General features: G+C 41.2%; 1 protein-coding gene across 2 annotated transcripts in view; it reads left to right on the top strand.

Moving 5' to 3' along the window:
- The window catches only part of grik4 (glutamate receptor, ionotropic, kainate 4), a 510448-nt gene that overhangs the window by 312523 nt on the left and 170633 nt on the right, over positions 1 to 27292 (top strand). For both annotated transcript variants that reach the window (XM_072692120.1, XM_072692119.1), the window contains exon 7: positions 16098 to 16263. In XM_072692120.1, coding sequence (XP_072548221.1) covers positions 16098 to 16263 — 166 coding nt within the window. The remainder of the gene's footprint in view (positions 1 to 16097; positions 16264 to 27292) is intronic.

Raw genomic sequence — 27292 nt, 5'->3', positions numbered from 1 at the left:
TTCAGCTTTAAGGACAGCATGCTCTCGAGCTGGACTCCACGTGTGCTTGCGCGAAAGCCTCTGATGAGCAGATTAGACCCACCGGAGAGCTGTCTGAACATGAGCCTCAGTGGACGAGATAGTATCTGACCTTCTTGTACAAAGCCCATAACATGATCAGTGTCACAAATTTGCCACATTTGAAATAGTGCAGAATCTTAATGCTTGCATATGTCCTCTTTATTGTACTTGGCCCAAAATACTTTCAAACCTGATAATACATTCACTGGCCATTTTGTTAGCTTATATATGCATTTTTAGGATCTCAGTTATTGATTGCAACCCATCTGTTACAATTTTGGAACCTCTATATATGGGGCAGTGGTGGCTCAGCGGTTAGAGTGCCGGGCTATCGATAACAGGGTTGTGGGTTCGATGCTCGGCAAGCTGCCACTGTTGGGTCCTTAAGCAAGGCCCTTTACCCTCTCTGCTCCCCGGGCGCTGGAGTTGGCTGCCCACCGCTCTGGGTGTGTGTACTCACTGCCCCTAGTGCACTAGTGTGTGTGTGTTCACTACCATAGATGGGTTAAATGTGGAAAACACATTTCGCTGTACAGTGTACAGTGACAAATACGTGCACCTTTACTTTATGGCTATAGCATGCTAGTGGGTAGCATAAAACCCCAGCACCACTGCAGTGCCTGATACTTTAATTAATAGTCACTTTATTTAAAAGGACTACCTTTTGGGCACCACTAACTTATAGATAACTTGATGTTTGAGTCTATATCATGTATAATTTGTGTTATTCGTCATCTAGGCCTTCACCCATGGTCTGTTTCTGACCACAGGACTGGATGAAGTCACTGCTGTGCAAAGAATGGTCCACAAATAATATCTAGCTGGCAGTCGTCCTAGGGCTCATTCCACTGACAGATGGGATAGAATTTCAGTTTTTTTCTGTTTTCAAAATTACGTTTACATCATGCTTTTGTTTTATTGCTGACAATATCTGCAACTTTGAAGGGTTCCGCTGTCGGAGTCTTGTTTTTTTTTTTTCCCGGGTGCTTGAGATCAGGGGATATGTGTGATGAATAAGGCAAGGAAGAGCAGTTTTTAGCTATCTTTTCCCAAAGCCTTAATGACATTCACCATCCCCCATCTATCAGTGGCTGTTCACAGCTTTTGCAGTTATCAGTCCACTTAAACAGCGTGTGTGGGCCTCGCTCTGCAGGTCTTAAATGAGGCGGCACATGTGTGCACATGTGTGCATTTCCCTCCGGCAGCTGATATCTTCTGGCTTATTACCCTACATTAACCCAGAATACACATGTAGAAATATAAATGGCAGAAGGATTCACTGGAGAGATTTTGTAGGGATCTCTATATACTATATCTGTCCAGTCCAGTCCATTACTTCGGAGAGACGTTTAAGTGTTGGCCCGATCATCAGCAAATCAATGGCTAGGAGTCCCAGAGAGCCCATTTGGCCTCACTGTTTCTGGATGGGTGGGATGGCCCTTCTTCTCCCCTTATTACTGCTAGCTGAGTCAACAGAACTGTTGGCGTTGTCCTCCAACAACAAGGAATTTCAGCTGCCCAGTTATGTTGTGTTCACGGCAGTTTGGAAAGAGGTGCTAGCCTTCACCTTCAGCTAAATATCTGGGAAATTACAAATTGCAGTGCAGCAACTGTTGATAAAAAGAATAAAAATAAATATAAAAAATAAATAACAAAAAGAATAATAAAAGTGTAATGCTCTGCACTATAGTGCAGTATAAGGCAGTATATATCTTATATTTCTGTGTCTGCTACCACTGATAATATGGCCTTATAACTAACTAACCTGTGCCTGATGTCTGTTTATGGAAAACAGCATCACATGGAAGAGTGTAGTTGTTAAGTACAGTGTATTCACTTAATGCCATTCTTAGAAAGCAGTTCAATATTGAAATGGTGAGGTTCTAGACTAACATTATCCAGTTGTTCCAGTGGGATTAAAAGATAACTTTTTTAATATATACTAATTTAATATTATATGAACAGCCATAAATTTACAGACCTGCCAATCCTTCATGCCTGTTGTGAACGTTAGTGTTTAATCCAGAAACCTTAAGCTACCGATGAACCAGCTGTTACCCAGAAACACATGTCCTACTCAGAACCATAAACAAAAATGAGAAATGGATAAATGAATAAATGTGTTTTACAATCAAGACAAGAAGGGCGATCAAATAAAATAGTTAGTAAATAATAAATATAATAGAGTAATAAATTGTAATATGAAGAGACATTAATAAATCACTCAAACCTTAAAATGTGTTGTCATACTTCTGCTTCAGCAATAGAAATAGATTTAACAGAAATTAAAGCAATTCATATTTCAGATTATGACTGTTCAAATTCATCTTAAATTTGCTTCTCACTAAAACATCATTGTTTGATTCATTGAAAAAAATAATCAATAAGTAATTGTTAGTTGCAGCCCCAAATACAACCCAATGGGAGTAACATTCTGAATTAAAGATTCTCTTTGAGAATTTCTTTGAAGAACATCTGAAATGGTTCTACTGTGGCGTTGCTCCAAAGAACCCTTTTGGCACCACCAGCTTGATTTTCTCGATTCTGATCAAGGCAGTCTACGCTTTTTCTCCCCACCTGCCCTGAGCACAATATCAGCTCAGCAAGCTTTATTCTGCCAGAGCGTCCAGCTGCAGCGTTTGACACTGTGGCCTTGGTTAAAGGTGGTGTGATCTTTTATTAAACATGAGTTTTGTTCCTCTGGCACACAAGGTGCAAGTAGCAGATGTAAGATCTCATTATCTTCTGCCTTACCATATGGCCTGAAATTTTCATAGTTCCCCTGGGACAGAGAAAGCTCAGGCATGGGTGTTTGTTCACGTTGCAGAGCTTCGATTGAGTTGGACACTTGTCAGACTCTCAGTGGGAGTGTGAGTTTAACCTTCAGGCCGATTGGAGGAAAGTCCTTTGAGTAGGTTCTAATCAGCACCTAACCAATACTTTCAACATCTAGACCTGGACCTGACCAGTCCAAAAACACTGTTCATTCCAAATTACTATTCTAAATTGTACCAGGAAATGTTTCTCCTTGAAAAAGTAAATAAAAAGAAAGAAAAAAGTAAATAAAAGGTTCTGAAATTGTTCCTTTAGTTGGTTTAGAAGCTTTAATATACTAGTATACTAGGTACTTATTTTATAGGATATATTTATTAAAAGTAGTGCTATGTAGACTTTGCATGTAAATAAACACAGACAACTTTTTAAACAGTATGTACCATGTTTGTGTCATGGCGTGTACAGCCTGACAAAGGGAATGAACACTCGCAGAGATGGATCAATGCAAGACTGTTTAATAAAACAACTAAACGCAGTAACAGAACAAGGAGTGAAGACGTGAGCAGCAAAGGGTGGCAAAATGTTAAACACAAACAAACGTGACCACACAAAATGGCGAACACAACACACCTGGGACTGGGAAGAGCAGGGAGAAGAATGTCGATCTGCAAGCCTAGCTTGGGCAGAGAGGGGGATACTAAACTGAGATCAGAGCCGTGCTCTGAGAACAAATGAAGGGAACTGGGGAGCCAGCAACTAGACTAGAAAACGTGACCGACCTAACCTGAACTAGCAGAGACTGTTTAGAGACGAGGGAGCTTAGGGACATGAACAGGAAGGGACTATAACTCACTTGCCTCAAAAAAAGATCCTTGAACCCACCTAACTAGCCAACCTAACTGAGCTAAACACTGCCAACCTGTACACGCCGTCATCGCGTGAGGAAACGCAGAGCGTCTAGGAGATTCTACCAGAGCCTGAGCTCCTTAAGTACTCCCAGTCCCAGGTGAAACACATGAACAAACAATGAGCAATGAATCAACACAAATGAACATGAATCAACTCAATTGAACAGAAAGCAACAGAAAGTCCTTATTTGTGCCTGTGGGCGGCGGCCAGTGGGATCGCCCTGGGGTAGGGCACAATGACGAGGGCTTGACAGTTTGGCACACATGCTCTTTGCATAGAAGCCTGTTTTTATGTCTTTTAAATTAGTAAAGAGCAGCAACATGAATTCTCTCTCCTCAACCATTTTTTAAAGCTCTTCTGTATTACTGTCATCTGAAATCCCTCTCAGCAAAGTCAAATTTGTCTCAGTGGCAGTTGTGGGGATGTGCATCAAGCTTTGCCTACGCCACCAAACATATTTATGACATGATGTGTATGGACACCGAAACGTTTATAACTGCATTAGCAAACTGAGGCAAAAAAACGCAAACAGTGGTGTAAAAAGACTGTTCTTGTGCCACTATGGTCATGCTGCCTACCATCAGCAGCCAGAGTCTGAGTGAGCACAATAGACCTTGCTCTTTTTGGGTAGGCAGACTGCTGTCTTTCTCCCTATATCACTTCGGCTGCTTGATGACGTGTCAGAGCTGGGGACCCATCACGTTCCTCTAAGCGTGTTTGTTCCCCTGTGACATTGCAGCAGTTTGAAAAGAGGCGGTGGCTGGTTGCACATGTATCAGAGGAGGCATGGGGCATGCTGGGGCCATTACATATGATAGGGCAGAGCACTACTGAGCATGCTGGGTAAAATTGAAAATTGAAAAGGAAAATTGTGTAAAAATGTATTCAAATAATTGATTAATACATTAAAAATTATTGGATTGATCTTATTAAATTATTAGATCAATATTTTAATGCCAAGACAAGAAGAGTTTTCGACAACACAGAACAGTAGTTAATCTGTTCAAGATTTTTCAAACTCTTCACTTTTCTTTTTTTTTTAATCCACTGGAATGTTCTAAACTAATCTTATTCTCAAACTAATTCTATAACTCCCTAAACAGCCGAACTTGTATTCACAAACTTCTATTACCAGAGAACAGCCCCACCAGTTTCTACAGAAGTCCCTGTAGTTACTGAGTAATACACCTTAGTGTGAAATACACCTTGCTGTGTTACAGAGTTGAACTTTAAGGGTCTGAATGTGGGTTCACTTCACTTCCTGACTACATAACTTACATATTAGAACTGATAATTATAAAATAATGATAGGTCTTAAAAATATGAAAACTGAACAATAATCTTAGGGTAATGATTCTACAAGGACGGCTTTCAAATGCTGATTTGCCTCTTGTCAATTCTTAGAGCAAATCACAGTAAAACTAATGTTTTTCATTATGTAGTGTTGAAGTTTACGATCTATATTTAGGAAAAAGGCAATCCTTTATCCCGTAACTCAGGTCCAATCTGCTTCAAAACCATTCAAAACCATTTATTCTCCATGAATGCAGAAGTGCAAAAGTCCATGGAAGTCGACTGAACCGGCGCTCACAGATCTCAAACCGCGGCGCACAAATCCTTTAAATTGTGTCGGAAATGTCAGAGATATGTCACGGGAAATGTCACGGGATTTCAGGCATCATCATGAGTGTTGCCTGGTGTCTTTTCTTCTCAAAGCGCCTGAAAAGTGAGCGTAAATATACAGGAGTGATGAGGAGGAGAGTAATGCTTGTGAAGGCACGGGGTGCACTCAGAGGACAGAACAGAAGCGTTGCAGCAAATGAATAAGTCCGGACTGAAGAATACTTGGCTGGGTTTTGAATCTTGAACTTGTTTTATAGGCATGGCCGAATGTCTAAGAAGCTGTTGGGGACAGATCTCTTTGAGTATTCTTCCGAGCCTCGATGCGCCGTCTGAAATTAATGTTCAGTTAACTGAGGCTGGAGCTAATTACTAACACTACAATAGGACCGCCTACTAATTGGCCGTGCCGTCTTTCAGAGGTGCAGGGTGTAAACGTTGATAGAGGAGGCGTGGCAGGATGAATCTACAAAATGTGCTGCCAATCAGTGTAGCAACATCAGAGAGACCAAACTGGAGAGCAAAAGAAAACCAAGATAGAAGACCACCAACTGGAAGGCAGGGATGGGGAAATTGAGGTGCTGGGAGGGGCTGCAGTCTTTTGCTTTCAGTCAATTGCTACAGTTGCTGAAAACTGTTTCATAGTAATAATAAAAATAATAATAATAATAATAATTAGACATTTCTGAGGCCTGAAATCTAAAAAAATAAGGTGCTTCAAGTGTTTTTTTGACTATAGAAGAACCTCCTTTGGTTCCATAAAGAACCATGTTTGTAACTGGAAGGGTAAATTGGTAAGGAACCTTTACATCCTTTAGAACCTTTATGATGGTTTTGAACCTTAAAAAGGTTCTTCAAACTCTCTTGTTCTATGGCTTCACTCCTAGAACCATTTGAAGCACCTATATTTGTAAGAGTAGCTGTTCGCTGTTTCTGTTAACACTACTTTTTCATTATGGCAGTCGGAAACGCTCACCCCAGGCCCTGCGGGTCATTTTAGAGTAATGTAAAAGTGTATGCAAATATTCTGTAACCAACAACAGCCTAATATTATTTTTTTATTATTTGTTTGTTTTCTATTTAAGAAAACTAACATAATAATAGCTCATATTTTTAATAACGTGGGCTTGACAGAAGTGGTTAATTTGACACATCAACAATCTGATTGGTCTGTTTGTTTATCTAAAAAAGTGAGACTGCAAGAAAAAAAAAGGAATACCTAACATAAGATAAGATAAGATAAGATTATCCTTTATTAGTTCCACAGTGGGGAAAGTCTCAGTGTCACAGCAGAAAGGGATAGCAAGACACTCAGTTACAAAAAAATGTAGGTAAATAATTTACACTATATACACAATATAAATAAGAATTAAAAAAGCAATAACAATATTATTTACAGGTAATTGCAAATGACTCTTAATTGCACATGTGTGTGACAGTAGTGAAGGAACTGGTGATAAAGAGGCTGCTGTGCTGTTAATAAATTAAGTTCTTTCCCACCAAAACATCCTACAGGGCTGTAATTCTACTCCACTTCCAAAAATAGAACTTTGGAAGCAAAGACAAAAAGGGAATGCCGGTGCCACGGGAGTCAGGAGGCGAATGCTGCCGTTGTAACAGTGTTATTCTGTTGAATTAGTGTTATTCTGTCGGTTGATATTCATTAGCATGGCCTGTCTTTGCTCCAAACACAGTGTGCACGGTCCTTTCCCTACGGGAGAGATACACATTTAGCATTGTTTCTTGTATGTGCTGCATGCAGGTTTATGGCTAATTGCCAGTTTTAAACACAACATGCACAACTTTCCTGGAAAATGCATATTTGGGCCCCAAAGCAGTCACAAAAGGCTTAGTATGAACATCAAATAAACACAGAATAAAACCAGTGTTAAAGAAGAGAGCACTATTTTCAGAAATAATCAAGAGGAGAACACGTTCTTCAGAACCATCAGTGGTGAAGAAGAATCCACTGATTTTCCTGGATTCTTATGTGAGGAAATGGTTAAGATGGTAAAGAAAGTTATTCAGTGCTTCATTCTAGGGAAGCAATTGTTCATAATGGAGCTCGTAATGAACCAGATGTCTGAAGAGCTTAATGCCTCTAAAAGCTCCACCACAGCAAGTCAGTACATAAAAGTCAGTACGCAAAAACCTTGTATGTCCATTTTTTTTATGGCCATTGTTTCAAATTTTCATGATGAATGAACCAATATAAATGCTCCAAAATGACTTGGAATTAAATTCCATTTATGCTAACTTCCAATTAAAAATGTTTTACATAACAGTGACGAAATACAGGTCCATTCCTGATTTGGCCTAAAAAATATTTGGCAAAAATTCATTTTTGGTGGAGGGGTACATGTAGGGCATTGTCTGGCCAAATAGAATATTTTAATAATATAATATAATATTTTATCATCAACACTGCATGCAAAACCCAGAAGACATGTGTAGGTCCATTGGTCAATGTGTTATAGTAAATATATTTGTAGATAGTAAATATAATGGCTAAATCTCTGGTTCTATTTAACACCACTGTAGAAATTTTATTTGGTGAGTTTCTCTACAATAAACCATCCCAGACCAAACTACTCTGAATGACTTTCTCTACATCTTAGTGATTGAATTAGGTAGAATTTCTTTAAACAAAGTGGAATTCCCTTTCAAACACATCTTTAACCACATTTTAAGTTTACCCTTAACATAACACTGTTGAAGCTTTTTCTATTAAAATTACTATTATTACAGTTATTACAGTTAGTACAAAGTAGCTAAGGGTATTTTCTAAGTGAACAGTAAAGCACTTTTGTAAGTTATCTGGATAACAGTGTCTACTAAATGCCTAAATTATATGTGTAAATGGAAGTATATCTCAGAGTATGTAACCCCATACTCTCTCTTATACGCATATTAGAGTGAATGTAGCTGAACTGCTTTGTATTAAGATACACTACAGTTGAGATATGTGTGTGTAGGTACGTAACTGACTTTAATGCATCTTCTAGTTAAAATATTACAGTTTTTAGCAACACTTAGAAAACAACAGGACCATTAATTACTGCCTGTATGTGTGCAATGTGACAGAAAAGTGTATAAAAGCTAAACACTGGCTGTGAGAAGGACTGTTAAACAACTGAATGTAGACTGTAGGAGTAATAGCACCGCAGTGTAATCTTTAACTGTGAGGTTTTGAAAGAGATGGAGTTAGCTCAGACATGCCAGCTCTCCTGAGTGGTCTTGCTGGGGTCTCCGTAGGTCCCCCTGGTTAACTGTGCGGCTGCTGGCGTGGCGTCAGTGCGCTCCTTTGGCCTTTGCTGAGCCGCTCATTAAAAGGCTGTCAGCGGCGCATCTGCAGCCTCTGACAGCCACTCTGTCACCCCGCAGGAGCAGACACTGCTCAGACAGACAGAAATTACCCTCATACTCAGCTCTCTCTCCGGCCCACTGCTCCAAAACCGCAGCCAGGATAGCTTCTGCTCAGGCCCCTCGCAGTACAGTCCTGCAAATAGATCTGATGCAAAGAGTGTGTTGTGAGTGTAAGAAAACACAATATATCACCCCCCCCTGTAGAATGACCTTCTATTCCCTGGGTGTATACACATTCAATATGTATCCCAGTGTATGCAGAAGGGGTTAGCAACAGGACAGGCAGTGGAAATGGAAACTGAGAGGCAGTAATAGTTTCCACTGCATTTGATCAAAAATAGAAGGCTGAGGGGAATCCTAAAATAGGTTTGAATGTGGATAGATGGTTTATAGTGGGGTTATTTTGCGCAAGTTCTCCAGAGTTTAAATCCAGTCCATATACTTTAGGATTTTGTAGGAAGTGGGTAACACCATTGTCCTCACTGGAAGTTGTTCAATTTACCCCCACTACACCAGTCCTACTCAGTGGCAGCTTGTAGAAATACACAGTAAAAAAACTCCTAACTCCTCTGTACCCCTACTGGACTAAATTCTAAGTTGTTCTGGGGAAGCATGTTGTCGAGAAGCCATTAATGTAATGAAATGTAGATCTAGCATGCCTGATGCAGTGAAAAAACCCACATTTCTTATGTCTAAATGTTCAGAAACATCTCAGCTCTCTCTATAACGAGGCCCTATGTAACCTAGAGCACTGTGTGATACTCTGAGATACTGAAAAACTGAAAAACCTGAAATAAGTCAGATTTTAGAAATATTTAGTATTTCCTGTAAAAACATACCTTCACTCATGTGGACAAATGGTTTTCATGTTTATAATGGATTTTTGAGAGTTTTAGCTTTACAAAACCAGTGGAGTGTATGAATACAATAGCACATAAACAGTAAGGGGCAGAAGTTCAGTCTCTGAGTGTCTATTAGTCAGTTTCACACAAAATGTAGACAGACACACAAATCCATCAATTACAGATGAGTGGTCGATGACAGACGCACAAATCCACCAGTTAGACAAAGCGAGAGACAGAGACAAGTCTTCACAGCCTTATACCCCCGCATGGCAATAATATGCAATGAAAAGTTTGGGATATTTCTGTGCTGTATTATTGCAAATTAACATATAGATATTAATAGAAACAATATTATTCATAGTATTGTTAATATATTATCCAATATTGCAATTATGTGATTACATGTTGATGTACATAGTGAGTTAGGACAGCTTTGAGTCACTTTACATTTTCCCTTGACTTCATCCAATTTAAATCACCTCTCTTACCTCAAACCACTACTGTGGCATTGATTGATAGTATAGAATCAGCACTTCCTATGGAAGGTCTGTACCTGTCTGAATAAGGCACAGTTAAGACATAATTTGGGAACTCTTAACTGCAGGGCAGCATTCATAAGGGTACATCATCACCTGCATAAGACTTTCGTGATTTTCTTAAGCCAGATATAAACCTACGTAAACAATGGCTTATTCCAAAACAATGACAGCTGTCATTAACATTTACATTACATTTAAGGCATTTAGCAGACGCTCTTATCCAGAGCGACTTACAAAAGTGCTTTGCTATTTACCCAAGAAAAACTTAGCTAATTATAATAGATTAAAATTCAAAGATACCTCTAAGCTTTTACTAACATTACAGACATTACTAAGCACAAGTCAATAAGGTGACCATAGTACTCTGCTATTCGTCCAAGTACTCTCTGAAGAGGTGGGTCTTCAGAAGACAGTGAGCGACTCTGCCGTTCGGACACCAAGGGGAAGCTCATTCCACCACTTCAGTGCAGGACAGAAAAAAGCCTGGATGCTTGTCTTCCGCAGATTTTGAGGGATGGCGGGTCGAGCCGAGCCATACTTGAAGTTGGAAGGGCTCTTGGTGCAGATCGGCTATTGACCATTGCCATCAAGTATGGAGAAGCTGGTCCAATCTTGGCTTTGTAGGCCAGCATCAGGGTTTTGAATCTGATGTGGGAAGCAGCTACAGGAAGCCAGTGAAGAGAACGCAGCAAAAGAGTGACATGGCTGAATTTAAGGACATTGAAGACGACCCGTGCCGCTGCATTCTGGAGGAGTTGCTGGGGCCTGATGGTGCGCAGAGGGAGACAAGCCAGAAGAGAGTTGCAGTAGTCAAGTCTGGAAGTGACAAGAGACTTAACACTGACTTCATAACATAAAACACACACACAGTGATATAGAGAGCACGTGCCCAAAGCGGTGGGTAGCAGAGAGGTTTAAGGGCCTTGCTCAAGGTCCTAGGCCCAACAATCCTTGGCCCAACAGTCATAGCTTGCCATAGCTCATAGCTCAAACCATAGCGATGATCCCTGTCATCAATAGGGAGTCACCACAGCCCCATGCTACAGCGCCCCTGTAGTTGAGAGGGTTAATTGCTCAGCAGTGGCAGCTTAGTGGACTTGGGATTCAAACCAACAGCCAATAACTTTATAATTGTAACGTCATTATTCAGATTCCCTTTTAATAGTTTCTGATCATTGGTATGCAGCAAGCACTCTAGCATGCATAGCTCTCTCTCTCTCTCGCTCTCTCTCTCGTAAGTGATTGTGTTTTATCCCAAACTTATGAAGGTCTGTGTTGACAGTAGCTATAATAAGTAAATTAGCTCTTCAAAGCTGGCTTTCTTCAATGGGTCCTTCTTTCCCACTTCCAGCATTAGGACCTTTGACCCAGCATCCACAGGTGCCCAGCAGCCTGCCTGTGTGTGTGTGTGTGTGTGTGTGTGTGTGTGTGTGTGTGTGTGTGTGTGAAGTGTCAGCTCGTTAAAGCACTCCCACGTTCATTACTCAGTGCCGCACTGTCCTCCAGGAGCTGCGTCGTTTGAACCGTTAATTAGTTCAAGCAATCCAATCACATTCCGTCTGATCTGTGTAAAGCTGAAGGTGATTTTTCCCTCTGAGCTGTTCATTACTGTGTTTCTCCCGTCAACACACACCACTGTCTCCCCAGTAATGAGTGCATGACACAAGAGTACACCGACTGGTTCTCCTCCAGTTCTGACTGAGACTCTGGCAGCAGAGGAGAGGAGAAGAGAGGGGGAAAGAAAGGGAGAGAGAGAGGCTCAGTGAGAAAGACATGAAGAGATGCAGGAGACAGAGAGAGAAAGAACGAGGGAGAGACAGAGAGAGACAGGCTGAGTGAAAAAGACATGAAGAGAAACATAAAGAGACAGAGAGAGAGATGGAGAGAGAAGGAGGGATAGAGAGAGAGGCTGAGTGAGAGATACATAAGGAGACAGAAAGAGTAAGAGGGAGACAGAGAGAGAGAGAGACAGAGAGAGAGGGAGAGACTTGGTGAGAAAGACATGTAGAGATACATAAGGAAACAGAGAGAGAGGGAGAGGCAGACAGAGAGAGATGGAAACTTCATGAAAGACACATAAGGAGACAGAGACAGAGAAAGAGAGAGACTTTGAGAGAAACACATGGAAAGATACTTAAGGAGACAGAGACAGAGAGAGAAACACATGGACAGATACATAAGGAGACAGAGAGAGAGACTTCATGAGAAACACATGGACAGATACATAAGGAGACAGAGAGAGAGACTTCATGAGAAACACATGGAGAGATACATAAGGAGACAGAGACAGAGAGACTTTGTGAGTAACACATGGAGAGATACATAAGGAGACAGAGAGAGAGAGATAGACTTTGTGAGAAACACATGGAGAAATACATAAGGAGAAAGAGACAGATAGAGAGACAGAGAGAGAAACACATGGAGAGATACATAAGGAGACAGAGACAGAGAGAGAAACACATGGAGAGATACATAAGGAGACAGAGACAGAGAGAGAGACAGAGAGAGAAACACATGGACAGATACATAAGGAGACAGAGACAGAGAGAGAGACAGAGAGAGAAACACATGTACAGATACATAAGGAGACAGAGACAGTAAGAGAGAGACAGAGAGAGAAACACATGGAGAGATACACAAGGAGACAGAGACAGAAAGAGACGTTGTGAGAAACACATGGAGAGACACATAAGGAGACAGAGAGAGAGAGAGAGAGAGAGAGAGAGAGAGAGAGAGACTTTGTGAGAAACACATGGAGAGACACATAAGGAGACAGAGAGAGAGAGAGAGAGAGAGAGAGAGAGAGAGAGAGAGAGAGAGAGAGAGAGAGAGAGACTTTGTGAGAAACACATGGAGAGATACATAAGGAGACTTGAAAAATGTTGGAAAAAAGCCTGAATGTAAAAAGTCCAGAATTTGAAAAAACACCCAAATATCACACAAAGCCAAACTGAGAAAAGGAGTGATGGAAAAGGGTCTTTTGAGGAAACAATGACGTATCAAGCTGTAAGTCACATAATTCTCTCATCAGCAAGTCAGCTCGGGAGTCCGGTGACCAGATAAACGACTGGCCCAGCGGTCGGGCCAGTCATGACACATAGCTTCTGAAATCCAAAGCTTGTCTGAAAAATGGCTCTGCACTACTTTCCCAGACCTGTCTGATGCGTTTGCGCTCCCAGATGTATGGTGGACGTCATCTAAGCGGGACAGAGATTTCAGCCTCATTAGGTTGGCCATTTCTCGTCCTGCCTGGTATCTCCAAAGTGCAAACAACAAACAGACAACAAGTGGCTATAAAGAGGAGTCTGCTAAAAGCAGGCCGAGTTAAATCTCTCTTTTCTGCTGGTCTCGATGTTGCTCTTATTCACGGTTGCATACATCCTAAGTTCCTGCCTAAGTTCCTTCGCATAACTGTAGTGGATGGAGACTTTTTCCCCCCAGTTTTTTTCCACTGAAATTGAGCAATTTCACAAAATATTTGCGAAACGCTTGAAAGCAGAAACTCAGCTGTGGAGAGTCGCATAAGGACAGAGAGACAGCCAGATAGAAAGAGTAAAAGAGAGAGAGACAGAGAGCTGGATAAGGATAGAGAGAGAGAGAGAGAGAGAGAGAGAGAGAGAGAGAGAGAGAGAGAGAGAGAGAGAGAGAGTCAGAGAGCGGGTGGAACACACTGTAGGGCGACTGGAGGCTGAGTGTGTGTCCCCGGTGTCTGCATGGCCATTACCCACTCCTCACTGCCCGGCCCTCAGAGTCCCCCGGCGAGTGGGCCAGCGCTCTCCATCCATCCATGCTGCTGGAGACTCCATTACAGCCTGATGGAAAGCGATGGGAAACCAATCGGGGATACAGGGGCGAGCGAGTGCGCGGCACGCTCACACAGCGCAGCACAGACAGGCAATCTGCCGTGATGAAGAGGCCTGCACTCCTCCTCTTTCTCTCTCTCTCTCTTTCCCCTTCTCTCTGTCTCTGTCTCTCTCTCTCTCTCTTTCTCTCTCTGGACTGCCTATGTCCTCCAGGATCCCCTTCAAGGCCCGCTGAGCCCTGCTGCACCCACACATCAGCACATATAAATTAGAGAGCGGCACACACCACGGCCTCTGGGGAACACAAAGTTGGATGTGTTTCTGATGCAATAGTTTCGGGTGATTTTTTTTCCATTCTTTTTTTCTCTTTGCTTCCCCGAGCGCACTGTGCTGGACGGCAGGAAATTCAGTTCGTGCCACTGACTTCTTCCAGTCAGATTTAGATGGAAAAAAGCTTGTGTATGTATGTGTGTGTGTGTGTGTGTGTTTTTCTCAAGGGAAAATTTTAGAACTCTGCATTTCAGACTTTGGTCCGTTTTTGGGTTTTGTACATTTCTCACAGTTCACTGCCAGTTAAAACCTTTATTTTTTGATCTCATAGTCAGACGTCCTGCTGTTTGCTAGACTGCCACTGTAAATAAGAACCTCTTATTAATGACTTGCCTGGTTAAACAGAAAATAAAGGTTAAACAATAAGATAAACATAAACATAAGAGAGCGATTCTCTAAAGCCCATAAGACGTAATTAGACGTTAATATTATCAATGAGTAAAATCACTCAAATGCAAATCTAAAAACTCAAATGTAACTCTGATGGCACTGCATTTCAAACAAGCGACAATATAGGGCAGCCAGTCGGAACAGTCAGACCCCGTTCACATATTTAACAGTGTATTTTAATACAAAACATATGCCACAGAATAAGCATTTCCCAATGTTATATTCTAAAAGATTTTACTAATCCAGTTTAACTGTGGTTAAATGGAGCTATGTAATAACTGAAAGTTTGGGAAAAGGACAACGCATAAACTCCTCCCCTCCATTTCTACACACTATAAAACCGTTCCTCTCCCTTCTCGTTCTTGTGATGAAAACTTGCACCCCACCACCGCCCCTGCTCCTCCTCATCATCCAATCATACTCAACCTCTACCTGGCAAGGGGGCTCTGGCTTTGCGTCCCATCAGTTCGAAGCCCCCCAGAACTCCAGGCCAAATTTCTCGAGTTCTCCTTCTTGCCTCAGCTAGCGTGGTCTGCATTCGCAAAATGCTCAAAAAAGTGTGAGCTGCAGCCCACGAGTGCATGTCTGATCGCATAATGATTGGCAGTGGTCAATTTTTTGCATGTTTTAATAAAGTGGTGACACTTCATGACTCTTGATTCCCGTATTCACTGGATCTGACTGATATAAAGTGTTTTAAAATATGATTTCAAAGAAATAAACAATACAAAAAGTTTGCTGTGTGAAATTCCACCTTCAATCAGTGCAGCAGTTACATTCTGTCCCCTGTAAGTTCTGCACTATTTAAGGTGGAACGGGAAACTCCAGTAAGAATCTGGAGGATAGCGTGTAAGTTTATGGAGCATGGAGCTTTTACACTGTTATCACCTTGTCATGCTGGAACTGTGGGCGGAGTCCTAAGATTGCCTCGTGGGGAGAGCTTGGCAATGAGGGCCTGACACACATATGGCTCAAATGCATCTCAGACCACCTTCGTAAGTGGTTTGAGTGATCAGCTCTCTGTTCTGTTTTAAATGCGACTTGGGTGTTTTTTACACTGCTGCACACTGTCGGCACACCTACCCAGATATGTTCCTGATACTCACGTTTGTCAAGCTTAGTGTTAACAACACTGTTCCTACTTAAAACCTTAGTTGGAAAAAGGCTGGAAAATGATCATGTGACATATGGACCTTTTAAGCTAGCTACATTTCAGATTCTATCATATATGAGTGCTTATTAGCATTAGTGATAAAGTGGATGTGATCAGCTTGATGAGAATATAATGGTCTGAGCTCCTCTACCATAGAGCCTTTACATTTCACAGAAGAGCAGAGGCATAGTAAATAAAGCACCCAGCTCCTTCCCATAATGAACATTCATCCCGTTTAACTTCATTGATGGTTTAACGAGCCCAGGTTTGCTGAGTCCTCTGTGGTGTTGTGTGGATCCCCATGCAGGTGCCGTACGTGAAGGTGGCTCCAGAAGACATCCTGAAGGTGCAGTTCCCCCGCTTCACCACGCTGGACCTCAGACCCACTAACACAGACATAAGCATGGCTGTGGCCGGCCTCCTCACCTTCTTCAACAGCACCACGTCCTGCCTCATCTGCGCCCAGGCCAACTGTAAGTAACATGCAGCCAGTGATCACTGTATTTGTATCACATAGCAGATATTACACAACTCTGACTCGGGCCTGAAATGTTGAGCCAAACCTGTGATCCCAACGTTCTCTAACCTGGACCTGCTTTGATTTCAAAACCGACTGTAACCTGACTAGATTCTGTCCTAACCTGACCTGAACCTGACCACCGGCAACACGCCAGAGTAAAAGTCCACGTTCCTACTGATAGCACCTGTTATGTTACCTTTCATCTCCAATGACACGATGCCATCAGATCATTAGTAGATGAAACAGAGACATTAATGACTCAGCCATCCGAGTTAAAAATCCACTTTAATTAATCTATTCATTAATCAGTGCCTTTGGACAACAAGGCTGATGAATTTAGAATATAATGCTAAATAGGGATAAAGCTCTGTCCCTGCCAAAATTGTCCCTGAGATGCTAAACATTGTCCCCCATCTGATTCTTGTGTTAGCTAATGCCCCCATCCATACCTGCATTAGTTAACACTGCACCCCAAACCACATACCCCCTTAACCACATTCCCCAACAGCAGATCTCTTTGCCAGAAATATCTGGTAATGGTCACAGTGTGGCCAAACACTGTATTTCTAAACTGCATCCCGATCCTCTTCTGTACTGGATGTACTCCTTAGCATTAGGGTTGTGCAAAACCTTCTAAATGATGTGATGAGCCCAAACGCCTAAACGTCTTGATGGCTATTGCTGACGTCAAATATATCCAAAGTCTGAGATGGAAAAACTAAGACCCATAGCCAGCACAGTTATTTAGAATTTTACAGGTTTTGCACTGAATTTGAACTTGAGGGTAGCACTGCCTGCAGTCCGGCAGCGGCATCCAACCTTCATCCAGAACAACAGGGGGCACAGGGTTTTCCTTACTTACTAGTTTTTTTTACGTGGAGGGGCGGCACAGAGGCGCCGCAGGTAGTGTGTGTTGCAGAGCTCCAGGGGCTTGGGGTTGTGGGTTTGATCTTCACTCTGCTCTCTGTCTGTGAGAGGTTTGGTGTGTTCTCCCCAAGTCCGTTTCCTACGGGTACTCCGGTTTCCTTTGGACTTTTCCAAAAACACACACGGTAGGTGAATTGGAAATGCCAAAATTCAGCTAGGTGTGACTGAGTGAGTGTGTGTGGTACACTGTGATGGACTGGGTCCTGTGCAGAGGTATTCGTGCCTTTCTCCTAATGATTCCAGACCCACCACGACTTTGAATAGGAACAGGATGGATGAATAAATGAATGAATTGATTATGTAATTCACTTTAACTGGGAATTTTGTCCAACTGGATTTCAGTTTGCCAATCTTACTGATACTTCACCAAATACAGATCAAACACCCCCTACTGTACCTCAAGTACCTGATTTCTTTTTAATAACCACCCTACCAGTATTTTCAATCATATGGCAGTGCACTATTTATTGCTCAAACCCCTTTTAACAATTCTGTCTATATCAGGAGACACAATTTAGAACTTTTCTTAATGTATATTTTTCTCTGTTCAGCATTTTGGCTGAACGATTGTAGCCATAGACATCTCAACAGTACAGAGATCCTGAGAAGGGAAGCTGCTTAATATGATACTTAAGTAAATAACATATTCACTCTGGTTTCACAGCTAATTATGGAGTTAAATGAACTCATATTATCCATGGAAATCTTCTGCATTACTGCTTTCCCATTCCTACAGAGCTCTCTTGCCTGGATCAGCCACACTTAATGCGTTCTTATTCTCATTAGGTTTACATTTAAAATGTAAATTTGAAATGGCCTCCTGTACCTCACTGCTAATAACATATGTGACTCCAGTGTGCAGCGTTCAGCATTTAAAAGGTAATGAAAGTAGAAGCAGGCTTGAGACTTGCTATGAAAAAACCTAAACCCAACCTGAGGCCAACACACATTTCAGAAATGATGTTCAAGCCTCAGGACACTGTGACGCGGGTAGATGACAGCTCCTGAACAAACATTCCAGGCTCTGCTGTGCATTTACATTATTACTGTTTGAACTTATCCTGGGAGTATTTTTTTTAAGCAAGTTCAAGGAAGCCTGTGCACTGCCCACAGCCCAGAAAGGCTTTATAATTGACCCGTGGGTTGAATCTAAATATGTTAAATCAGGGAAAAACGCAGAAATAAGCTGCACTACTGGGAATTAGAATCATAGAGGTAGAGGCTGTTGAACAGCTTCTTGAACAATGTGCAGCTGTGTTTTTTTATGGGTGCCATTTTAACAATGATTGACAGGCATAAAGAGTTACATAAACATAGTATGTGCATAAACAGCAGCAGTGGGAGCCTTCAGTGTAAGGGCTTTATCACCTTGCAATTCTGTTATTAGGCTGTGTTATTATCTGTTTGACTGGTTGTTGTGACTTTGTTAAGCAGCAACTATGCTGACTAAACAGCTCAATGTGTTTGTAGCACATTATTGAAATAAAAAAAGGAAGAAAATGAAACAAATCATGACAGACGGCAAATCCATATTATGGTTCTTCATATTTGGTTGCCAAAATGTATCAAAGGTCTGAGAAGAATCAGAGGGATGGCTTCTGAATTCCTGGAATTGGGTAAAGACCTGTCCAACTCATTATTAAAACTTGGAAGGAAATGGTGGTGAAAATCTTGGATAACCGTGAAAGATCTTTTAAATGTTTGGCAAAGTCGAATCATGACAAATTAAAAGTTTCAGCTGGTCATGTTCAAGCTCTGCAGCATTATATGGCAGTAAAATGAGGTCTGCTAAAAAACCTGAATATACTGAGTGGCCATTTTACCCCATCAATGGTGGTCTTCTTCCTGATGGCAAAATGCTAAGATTTATTGGGCTCAAATTTTGAAAAACAAACAAAATCAGTGCAGATTTGTACAATAAAATAATTCAGCTGTCAATAGCAAAAAAATCTGTATTAGCTGAAACAATCTGAAACCCATCTCTACACTCTTAACAGGTTTTTAAATGATGCCATAAAAGAAAGACTTTTGGTTCCACAAAAAAACATCTGTTACAAAAAAAAAAATGGAACCAAAAGGGGTTCCATCCAGGGACCAACGGTGGCTCTTATAATGGTATTGCTAACTGTACGCATTTCTCATTATGTATGTAGTGGTAATGTAGAATGGTTTCAGCATCCAAAAGGGCATCCCTCGAAGAACCTTTTGTAGCATCTTTATTTTTGAGATTGTTAAAGCTGTATTAAAGCTGCAAAATTAGCCTTTTAAATATATTACTTAGTCATATGAGTGTGTACCTGCTTCAGCACTCACCAAACACATATGAATTAAATCCATTTCAGCTTTTTACCATTAAATGTTCAGTCAGATTATTTGCTCAGTGGCGGTCCATTATTATCATCATGCAAATAAGGAAAAGCACAAACGTTGAAACACTGGTAATCCTTGTATATGAATGAGCAAGTGTGCCACCGTGATGGTATTAGCTCTTAACATCATGGTACATCTAGCAATGCATTCTATGAATCAGGCTCATCACATCTGAAAGGGAGAAGAAGAGAAGGTTGATGTGATTTGCAAAAAAATATAGAGCGTGATTCTCAGGAGTGTGTTGTGGCTTTTTCTGAATGATCGTGCAGAGCTCAATTGTGGTTCTAGAAAGTCCCTCAGATGTGCGCTGTGTAGCTACACTCTTGCTGTGTACAAAGACATTTCCAAAATTGCTAGAGGCACAAACTGCTCTTCTATAGCTACATACCGTTTGCCTCCACACTATCCAACTGTGAACTGATACCTTCAAAAAACACACAATCACACAATGATTTTTAGATTGCATCCAGTCTGGCATTATCTCCCACTGTTGTTACTGTTTTATGATCCTGCCATAGAACCCCATACCTCGATGCTCTTATAACGGTATTGATTACTGTACGCCTTTCTCATTATTCATGTTGTGGTAATGTAGGATGGCTTCAGCATGTTCCTGCTTTCACTATCACTGTCATTCAAGCTCTCATCCTGTTTGCTGTCCCACTCGTTCACCATCAAACCACCCACCAGCTGATACTGACACTGATAATGGCTCTCTGCTGACAGATGAGCATCTAGACTACCACTCAAAAGTTTGGAATTACTTTTCACCGTGGTCAATTTTGACTTGGACAGTGTAGAATGAAAATATAATAATATATTAGATATAATATAATATACACTACAATATATTATAATGCATTATACCTCAGAAGGTATATTTATAATTGAATATTTCAAATTCTATACAAGTTTTTAAATGATCAGTTAGAGCAGTACTCATTTATTGCCAATTTAAGACTTATTTTGAAGTGTAAAAACACTTAAGTCTGATTGTATAATTACTGGAGTGATTACAGTGTTTCAGTTTCCAACAGTTCTTTGAAACCTACCTGATGCAGTCAGTAGCTGCTTATTTCTCTCTTGTTGGAAGACGCATCTGTGGTAGAGAAAAAGATGTTGGTCAAGTTCAAGCTCAGCAGCATTATGTGGCAATAAAATGATTCTGAGTGATCAGACTGTCCCATCAATGGATGTCTTCTCCCTGATGGGCACAGGCATATTTCTGGATGACAATATCAAGATTCATGGGGCTCGAATTGTGAAAGAGTGTGAATTAGTCTTGACCTTAACGGCACTGAAAGTCTTTGGGATGTGCTTGAGAGGAAGTTACCTTGTCAACAAGATCTCGGCCAAAAAATATGCAAATGCAAATCTGCCCAGAAATAAATGCTGTGACTTAGGGTTCATAAGGTTGTTGAAACAATGCCTCAATGACACAATTTAATGTCATTTTACCAAAAAAATTGGTGACATTGGGTGGGCTACTTTTTCTGTTCAGCCAAAGAAAAGAGGGCTGCATCCAGGTAGCTGGCTATTTCCTGCCTGCTCTCCTTGTTTTTACTTGATTTGGTACCCATGTGGACCCATGTGTCAGTGAGACTACAGCTACTATTTACTGACCTTTTTTGCTACACACCTGGCAAAGTTGAGGATAACAGGTAGGAAAGGAAGTTGCATTTGGACTCAACCAAAAACAGAGAGCTACATTTGCACATAGCTCAGATTTCCATGAGTTGCTTTTGAGCTTCTTTTAGAACACCAAATGTGATGCATAAAAATATCCTTGTGGCCTTTCATTTAGGAGTTCGTAGTGCTGGGACATCAATTTTTATTGGTTGTCGCTATTCATGAAAAAAAAAAGATAATATAATAATAATTACAAATTAATTTAATTATTATAAACAAAAAAAAATAGTATAAAAAACCAAAATGACCCTTTAGTAAAAAACATTACTTCCAGTACAGTAGTGTATAAAAAGTGACTACTGTAGATAGAAATAGTGAAAAAAAAAAAAAAAAATGACGGATGACATCTTGTTAGGCACTCATTAGGCCCTCAGTGGTTGATTAAAGACCAGTCCTCTCCAGTCTGTCCATCTTTAAGCAGAGGAACTGCAATTACCAGCAGCCCAACAAAGTCCCACTGACCCCTCTGGCAGTGGCTAACTTCCCCTCCGTTAATCAGCTTAGGGCTTTGAAGTGGAGTGAACGTGAATTCCCACCCAGATCTCACAGAGGTGAAGCCAGTTAGCACAAACCTTCTCCACACGCCAATAAAAACACTCCTGAGGAAGATTGCACCAAGCCACCAGGAACTCTCAGGAGAAGAAAGAGTTCTTTTCCTCAGCCACTGCAGCGTGGTCTCATAGTTATTAGCAGTGGAGGGAATTCTGTTTGGTGACGGAGAAAGCAAGGAGGATTGGCATGTTCCAGACCTTTGAATGTCCACCAGTAGGTCCAGTCGTCTGATGCTTATCAGTCCAGTGTGGAAAGAAGGAAGTCTTGCCCTTTATTTTGGTTTAGCTGATCTGTTTTCCCCCGCTACACTCCTAAAAATACAAGGACCAAAACATGATTCGTTGGTGTGAAAACTACAAAAAATACATTTTAGATTCCAGAAAGAACCTTTCTGTGTTTGGAGGTGCCAGGTTCTATTTCATATCAACTGCTTTATTAATTTCCCGTTTAAATAACACACACACACACACACACACACACATGCTCTGTTAAAAAAAAAGACATTCTGGGAGCCTAAAACATCCTGTATTTGCACACTAAAACCGAACACAAACATATTGATCCACTGTGTCTGAAGTAATCATACCTAGCTATTGTAGTTGAGTTATTGTAGATGAGCTCAGCTGTGACACGGTAAAACAAATGCTGAGCAAGAACGACGTTCAGAATGGTATCTGGCAGCTATGTTGGTAACTATAGTATGCAGGTCTGCACACTGTACAGTTTTCTGATGAAATTCTATTCACTTGTAACCAATTCATCTGAACTGGGTTGGGCTTCCAAATAATTTCATGATATTATGCAGGAACAAACCTACCTCCAAATACTCAAATATGTTGCCTGCAATGCAGAAAACAGAAAGGTACAGGCAGTTTCAGATGAGCCCCTGGTAAACCATTGCCACAAAGTGATCACTTCAGACTTTTAATGATGTGTTTCCTATCACTTCAGTATCCATATCAGCACCATATCCAGGGTACTGCATCCCTTGTCTCCATAGTTTGCCTCTCAGTGGAAATTAATGAAGCTCTGGTGAGTTCTCTGCATATAGTTTATGTTTAGAGTCTATAACAGTCACCCTGTATGGTTAAAAAGCTAACCAGCTACTGCTGTACCAAACAAAGCTGTGGGTGTTTTCCACTGTAACAATATACCTCTCCTAAACCAATTAAACACCTAAAGTGCTTCGTCCCGCCCACTGCACTGCAAGCTACCAACTCCTTCTAAATCTAAAAAATATTGCTAATTTGAGAATTAACCATGGTGGGAACGTGGACTTTTGTGATGAAAAATAGCTCTTTGTTTTTAGGTTGTTTTATGTTTGGAAAAGCTACGTGTGGAAGGAACTAAGGACATATGCTTTATCTGTCTAATTATATTATAAACAAAATCATATTGAATGTATTGACAAAAATCTATTATCCAAAACACATCAAACACCAAATGTGATGAATAAAAACTTTCTTTGTGGCCTTTCATTTAGAAGTTCATAGTGCTGGGACACCAATTCTTCTTGGCTGCCGTCATGCAAAACACATTGAACGTAGATACTGATATAAAACAAACTATGTAATTTAAAGATTTTATAGCAATGAAAGCTGGCTTTGTATGAACCACACAAAGCCAAGACACAATAGTATAGCTAGATTTGACAGATGTACCTTTTTGAGTAACTTGAGTAAAGTTCCTGTTAAAATGTTTACCACGTTTAAGGGCCATGCTCGCACCATTAGTCAAGTCAAACACTTCCTTACTTCTTCTGGAAGTAGCAGGGCCAGTGTTTCGATGGAAAAGCTGTTTTATCTGCAGAGAGGCTGGGGGAACACAGGTAGCATATTGTTTTGCATCTTATTTTAAAAAGGCTCTGCTTCTTCCTGACGGAATTCCTTCAGAAAATAGCATTAGGTGATTCGTCCTACATGTACAGTGGCAAAACTTTCTGCAGACTGGGTCCACAGGGACTTTATGTTCCACAGCCCTGTATTAGATTAGCAGAACCGGATTAGTCTACATGTTTTTTGTCCTACGCTGTCTCACCTCTGGTGAACTACTTCTAAGGTGAGTATAGATGTGCTGAGACTCTATGCTGAGGCTATGTTCACACTGGCTACTATTATTTCTCAAATCCAGTTTTGGTTGCTCAGATTCAATAGTTCTGGCCTGAGGGTTCTCGTTCATGTTTGGAAGTGACCCATATCTGTAATTAGTGTGAACACACCTCTGCTTATGTGTCCAAAACTGTCCAGACACCTCTTCTTAGTAGTGAATTTTGCTTCTTTAAGGTACACCCTTTGCTGCCACAGGAGTTCAGAATAGGAATCCACTGACATCTCCATGGATGTAACATATAGAAGGAATCTGTCTAGATTGACTAGACAGGATTATTAGAATATTAACGAAATTATCAAATCAGAAGAAAGCATATATACTGGATTTTTTATACAGAAATGAATATATACAAACTTGAGTGTGAATTAAGCTTACATAATAAAGATGTTTGTGTATATGTAGGGTCTGAAAACTGATCTGCTTTTATTTACATTATATTAAAGAGTGATATGAACATTTTTCATCTGTAAAAATATACATTTATGGCATAGAGTGGGGTTCTGGGCCACAGTAAGGAGTTCTAAAATTCTATTTGAAGTGTAAAGCTGTTAATGAGTGCCACCACCCTGGGAAAAAAAGCTCTTAGTATGTCTGGTTTTGCTGGCTTTTATAGTCCTGAGTCCTCTTCCAAACGGGTTGGAAGAGGAAATGTCCAGGGTGAGATAGTGGTTTGTCATTTTGCCAACGCACTTCATGACCCTGAAGCATTGGCAGAGTATACCCCATGAGCCTCTCTGCTGTCCTGATAATGCTCTGGAGTTTGGCTCGTTCTTGTTAGGTGGACGTTCCAAACCATATGGTTATAGATGATGTGAGAATGGGCTTGATGATTGCTGTGTAGAACTGGCTTATCAGAGCTTATGGCAAGCTGAATTTCTTCAGCTGGATATGGGGGCATTAAGTAACTTGAGTTACCCCAAAGTGAAAGTCACTGGGTCGTGGATTTTTTGAAAGGTTGGCCAACCATGGTTTTTGGCTGTTCACAGATGAGTATTTGAGCTTGTGTCATCTACGATGGGTTCACAAGGTCACTGTGACAAGTGCCAGCAAATGGGGTATAAAGCCCCAAGCATTGGGCTGTGGAATAGTTGAACTACATTCTCTAGAGTGAAAAAGCTCCATCCTAAACTTTTGGGAGGAGTTCTAGCGGTGTTCGTGATCTAAAGCTAATCATTCAACCTGACCTCATCTGACCTCTCAAGGCTGAATATAATCAAATCTTCACAGCAATCTTCAAAAATCTAGCGTAAATCCTCCTCAAAGCACTTGCAGTTGTTACGGGAAGCAAGCTCATGTTTTTAAAACCCTTGATTTCAGGTGTTTGGACATATGGAGCCGGTTTACCGGGCATGGACTAAGCCTGGTTTTGCAGGGCCAATGATAAAACACCATTCGAAATTCATTTCAGTTTATTTGTAGGCTTAATTAGGTCTGGACAACTGGCCTATTGTGTAGCAGATGTGCCCCAGTCTACAACTACATGTGAAAATGTCTCATATCCGCAGAAAGATCAGATATTAGTTTTGTGCCACCCTAACTTGGTAATGTATGCAAAACTAAAGCACATCTAAAGACTAGACATTTGGTTCGTTTCATGCCAGTTTTCAGCACAAAAGCCCGGCTTTTACTGGTTTGAAAATCTGGGATAGAATCTTGCTTGATGATTGGTGCTGGTACTGACCTCAGGGTGGTCTTCCATTTCTGGCCTTTTGCCCAGTGCAGAGTGTGGTAGTCACTCTGACTGAAGGAGGTCATTGTGACCGTTGGGCAGAACGGCAGCATGGGTGGGGGAGGCTGGTAGGAAATGACACAGGATGCAGTGATTGCAGTGCCCCTTTAGCCTTTCAGCACCGTGCTGTAGACAGCGCCTGATGGCTCTGAATAGTAGCCCATGTGCTTCGCTCTCTCTCTCTCTTTTCCTGACTCTCTCCCTCTCTTTGGGTGCACAGGGCCCATTAATCACCCTGGCTGGTGACAGCCTAATAGAGCGTGGCCCACTCATGAATATTTCTCCTCTCTGGCCTGTGGTGGTGGAGCTGGAATGCAGCTATTCCTTCTGCTAGCCTACAGCGCCATTAGCTCCACAACCACAATGACAATTGTACACTCACAATATGTGGCATGCACTGGGCCGTATTCTATTAAATAACCCAAAAGGGGGTCTTTGGGGGAATGCCATAAATAGATTTTGTATATAAGTTGTGTAATTATATGCAATTATTTGAAAATTATTTGGAGACATTTCTCATAATGAAAATGTTCTGTACCAATTAATGCATCATATTGCTGACAATCACAATCACTGCATATGAGCCTAAGGTCATCATGCCCAAATGACTAAAAAGCCTGCCAGAATTGGGCTGTAGAACAGTGGAATTGTGTTTTCTGGAGGGAAAGAGAGTACCTTTAGGATGAGCTGGATCATCCAAAAGCAGTACCTGACCCTACTAATGTTCTTGTGGATGAATACAATCAAATCCTCCCAACAGTGTTCCAACAGCTAGTATGCAGCCTTCTCAGAAGAAGAACAAACTCTCTATTGATCCTTATTTCAGAGTAAACTCTGAAAGAGCTAGGGAGCATGTAAATGTGTTATACCAATAGACCAAGTGCTCAGGCTAAAAGTGCATTCTTATGTGGCAGCTGTACTAAAGCTTTTTGGACAAGCTTCACTGAACACTGACAAATCCCATTTAACCAAGTGAATGTAGGTGGAAGTTTAGATTTGCCACTGTTACGACCCCGCATCCCTAACCCACTCTCCAAAGCCCACATCTTACTGCCTGCCTGAAAATGGCTGAAGGCACAGGGCCAGGCATCACTATCTCAATGTGATGCAACAAATGTGAAATTGTGATTTAAGCTAACGGTGTTTATCTAGGCTACTGCCAGAAACCCACCTGAAGAGACATGAGCATTGCTGGTGTTTTACTCCACAACCTTGGGGTAGCATCTTTTCAGTGGTACTTCTATTGGATTCTATTGGTCGTTCGGTTGTTGTTTGATAAAAAAAAGGGGTTAAAGCAGCATAATGCAAGAATTGGGGTGTGATTGTGGGATCATTGCATTGGCTGCAGTTCGAACTTCATGTCAAAGGAGGCATGTGTCATATGTCAATGGGGGGTCTACTAGCGAGTGGCTTAGGTAATCTAAAATTGGGGGGGAAATTAGGTAAACATGAAAAAAATAAGTTAGTTTGAATGGGCTTTTGCTGACCATAAAGCCATGAAACTCGTCTAGCATTTGCAGGCGGAGCATGGATAGGTCATATCTGTACACCCAAGCCAAAAACCATTTAGGATCCTCTCTTTTTGTGAGTGTAGGCTAGCTGGCAG

This window comes from Salminus brasiliensis, chromosome 11 (assembly GCF_030463535.1).
Source record: "Salminus brasiliensis chromosome 11, fSalBra1.hap2, whole genome shotgun sequence".
Lineage (NCBI taxonomy): Eukaryota > Metazoa > Chordata > Actinopteri > Characiformes > Bryconidae > Salminus > Salminus brasiliensis.
This window is presented reverse-complemented; position numbering and strand designations above follow the sequence as displayed.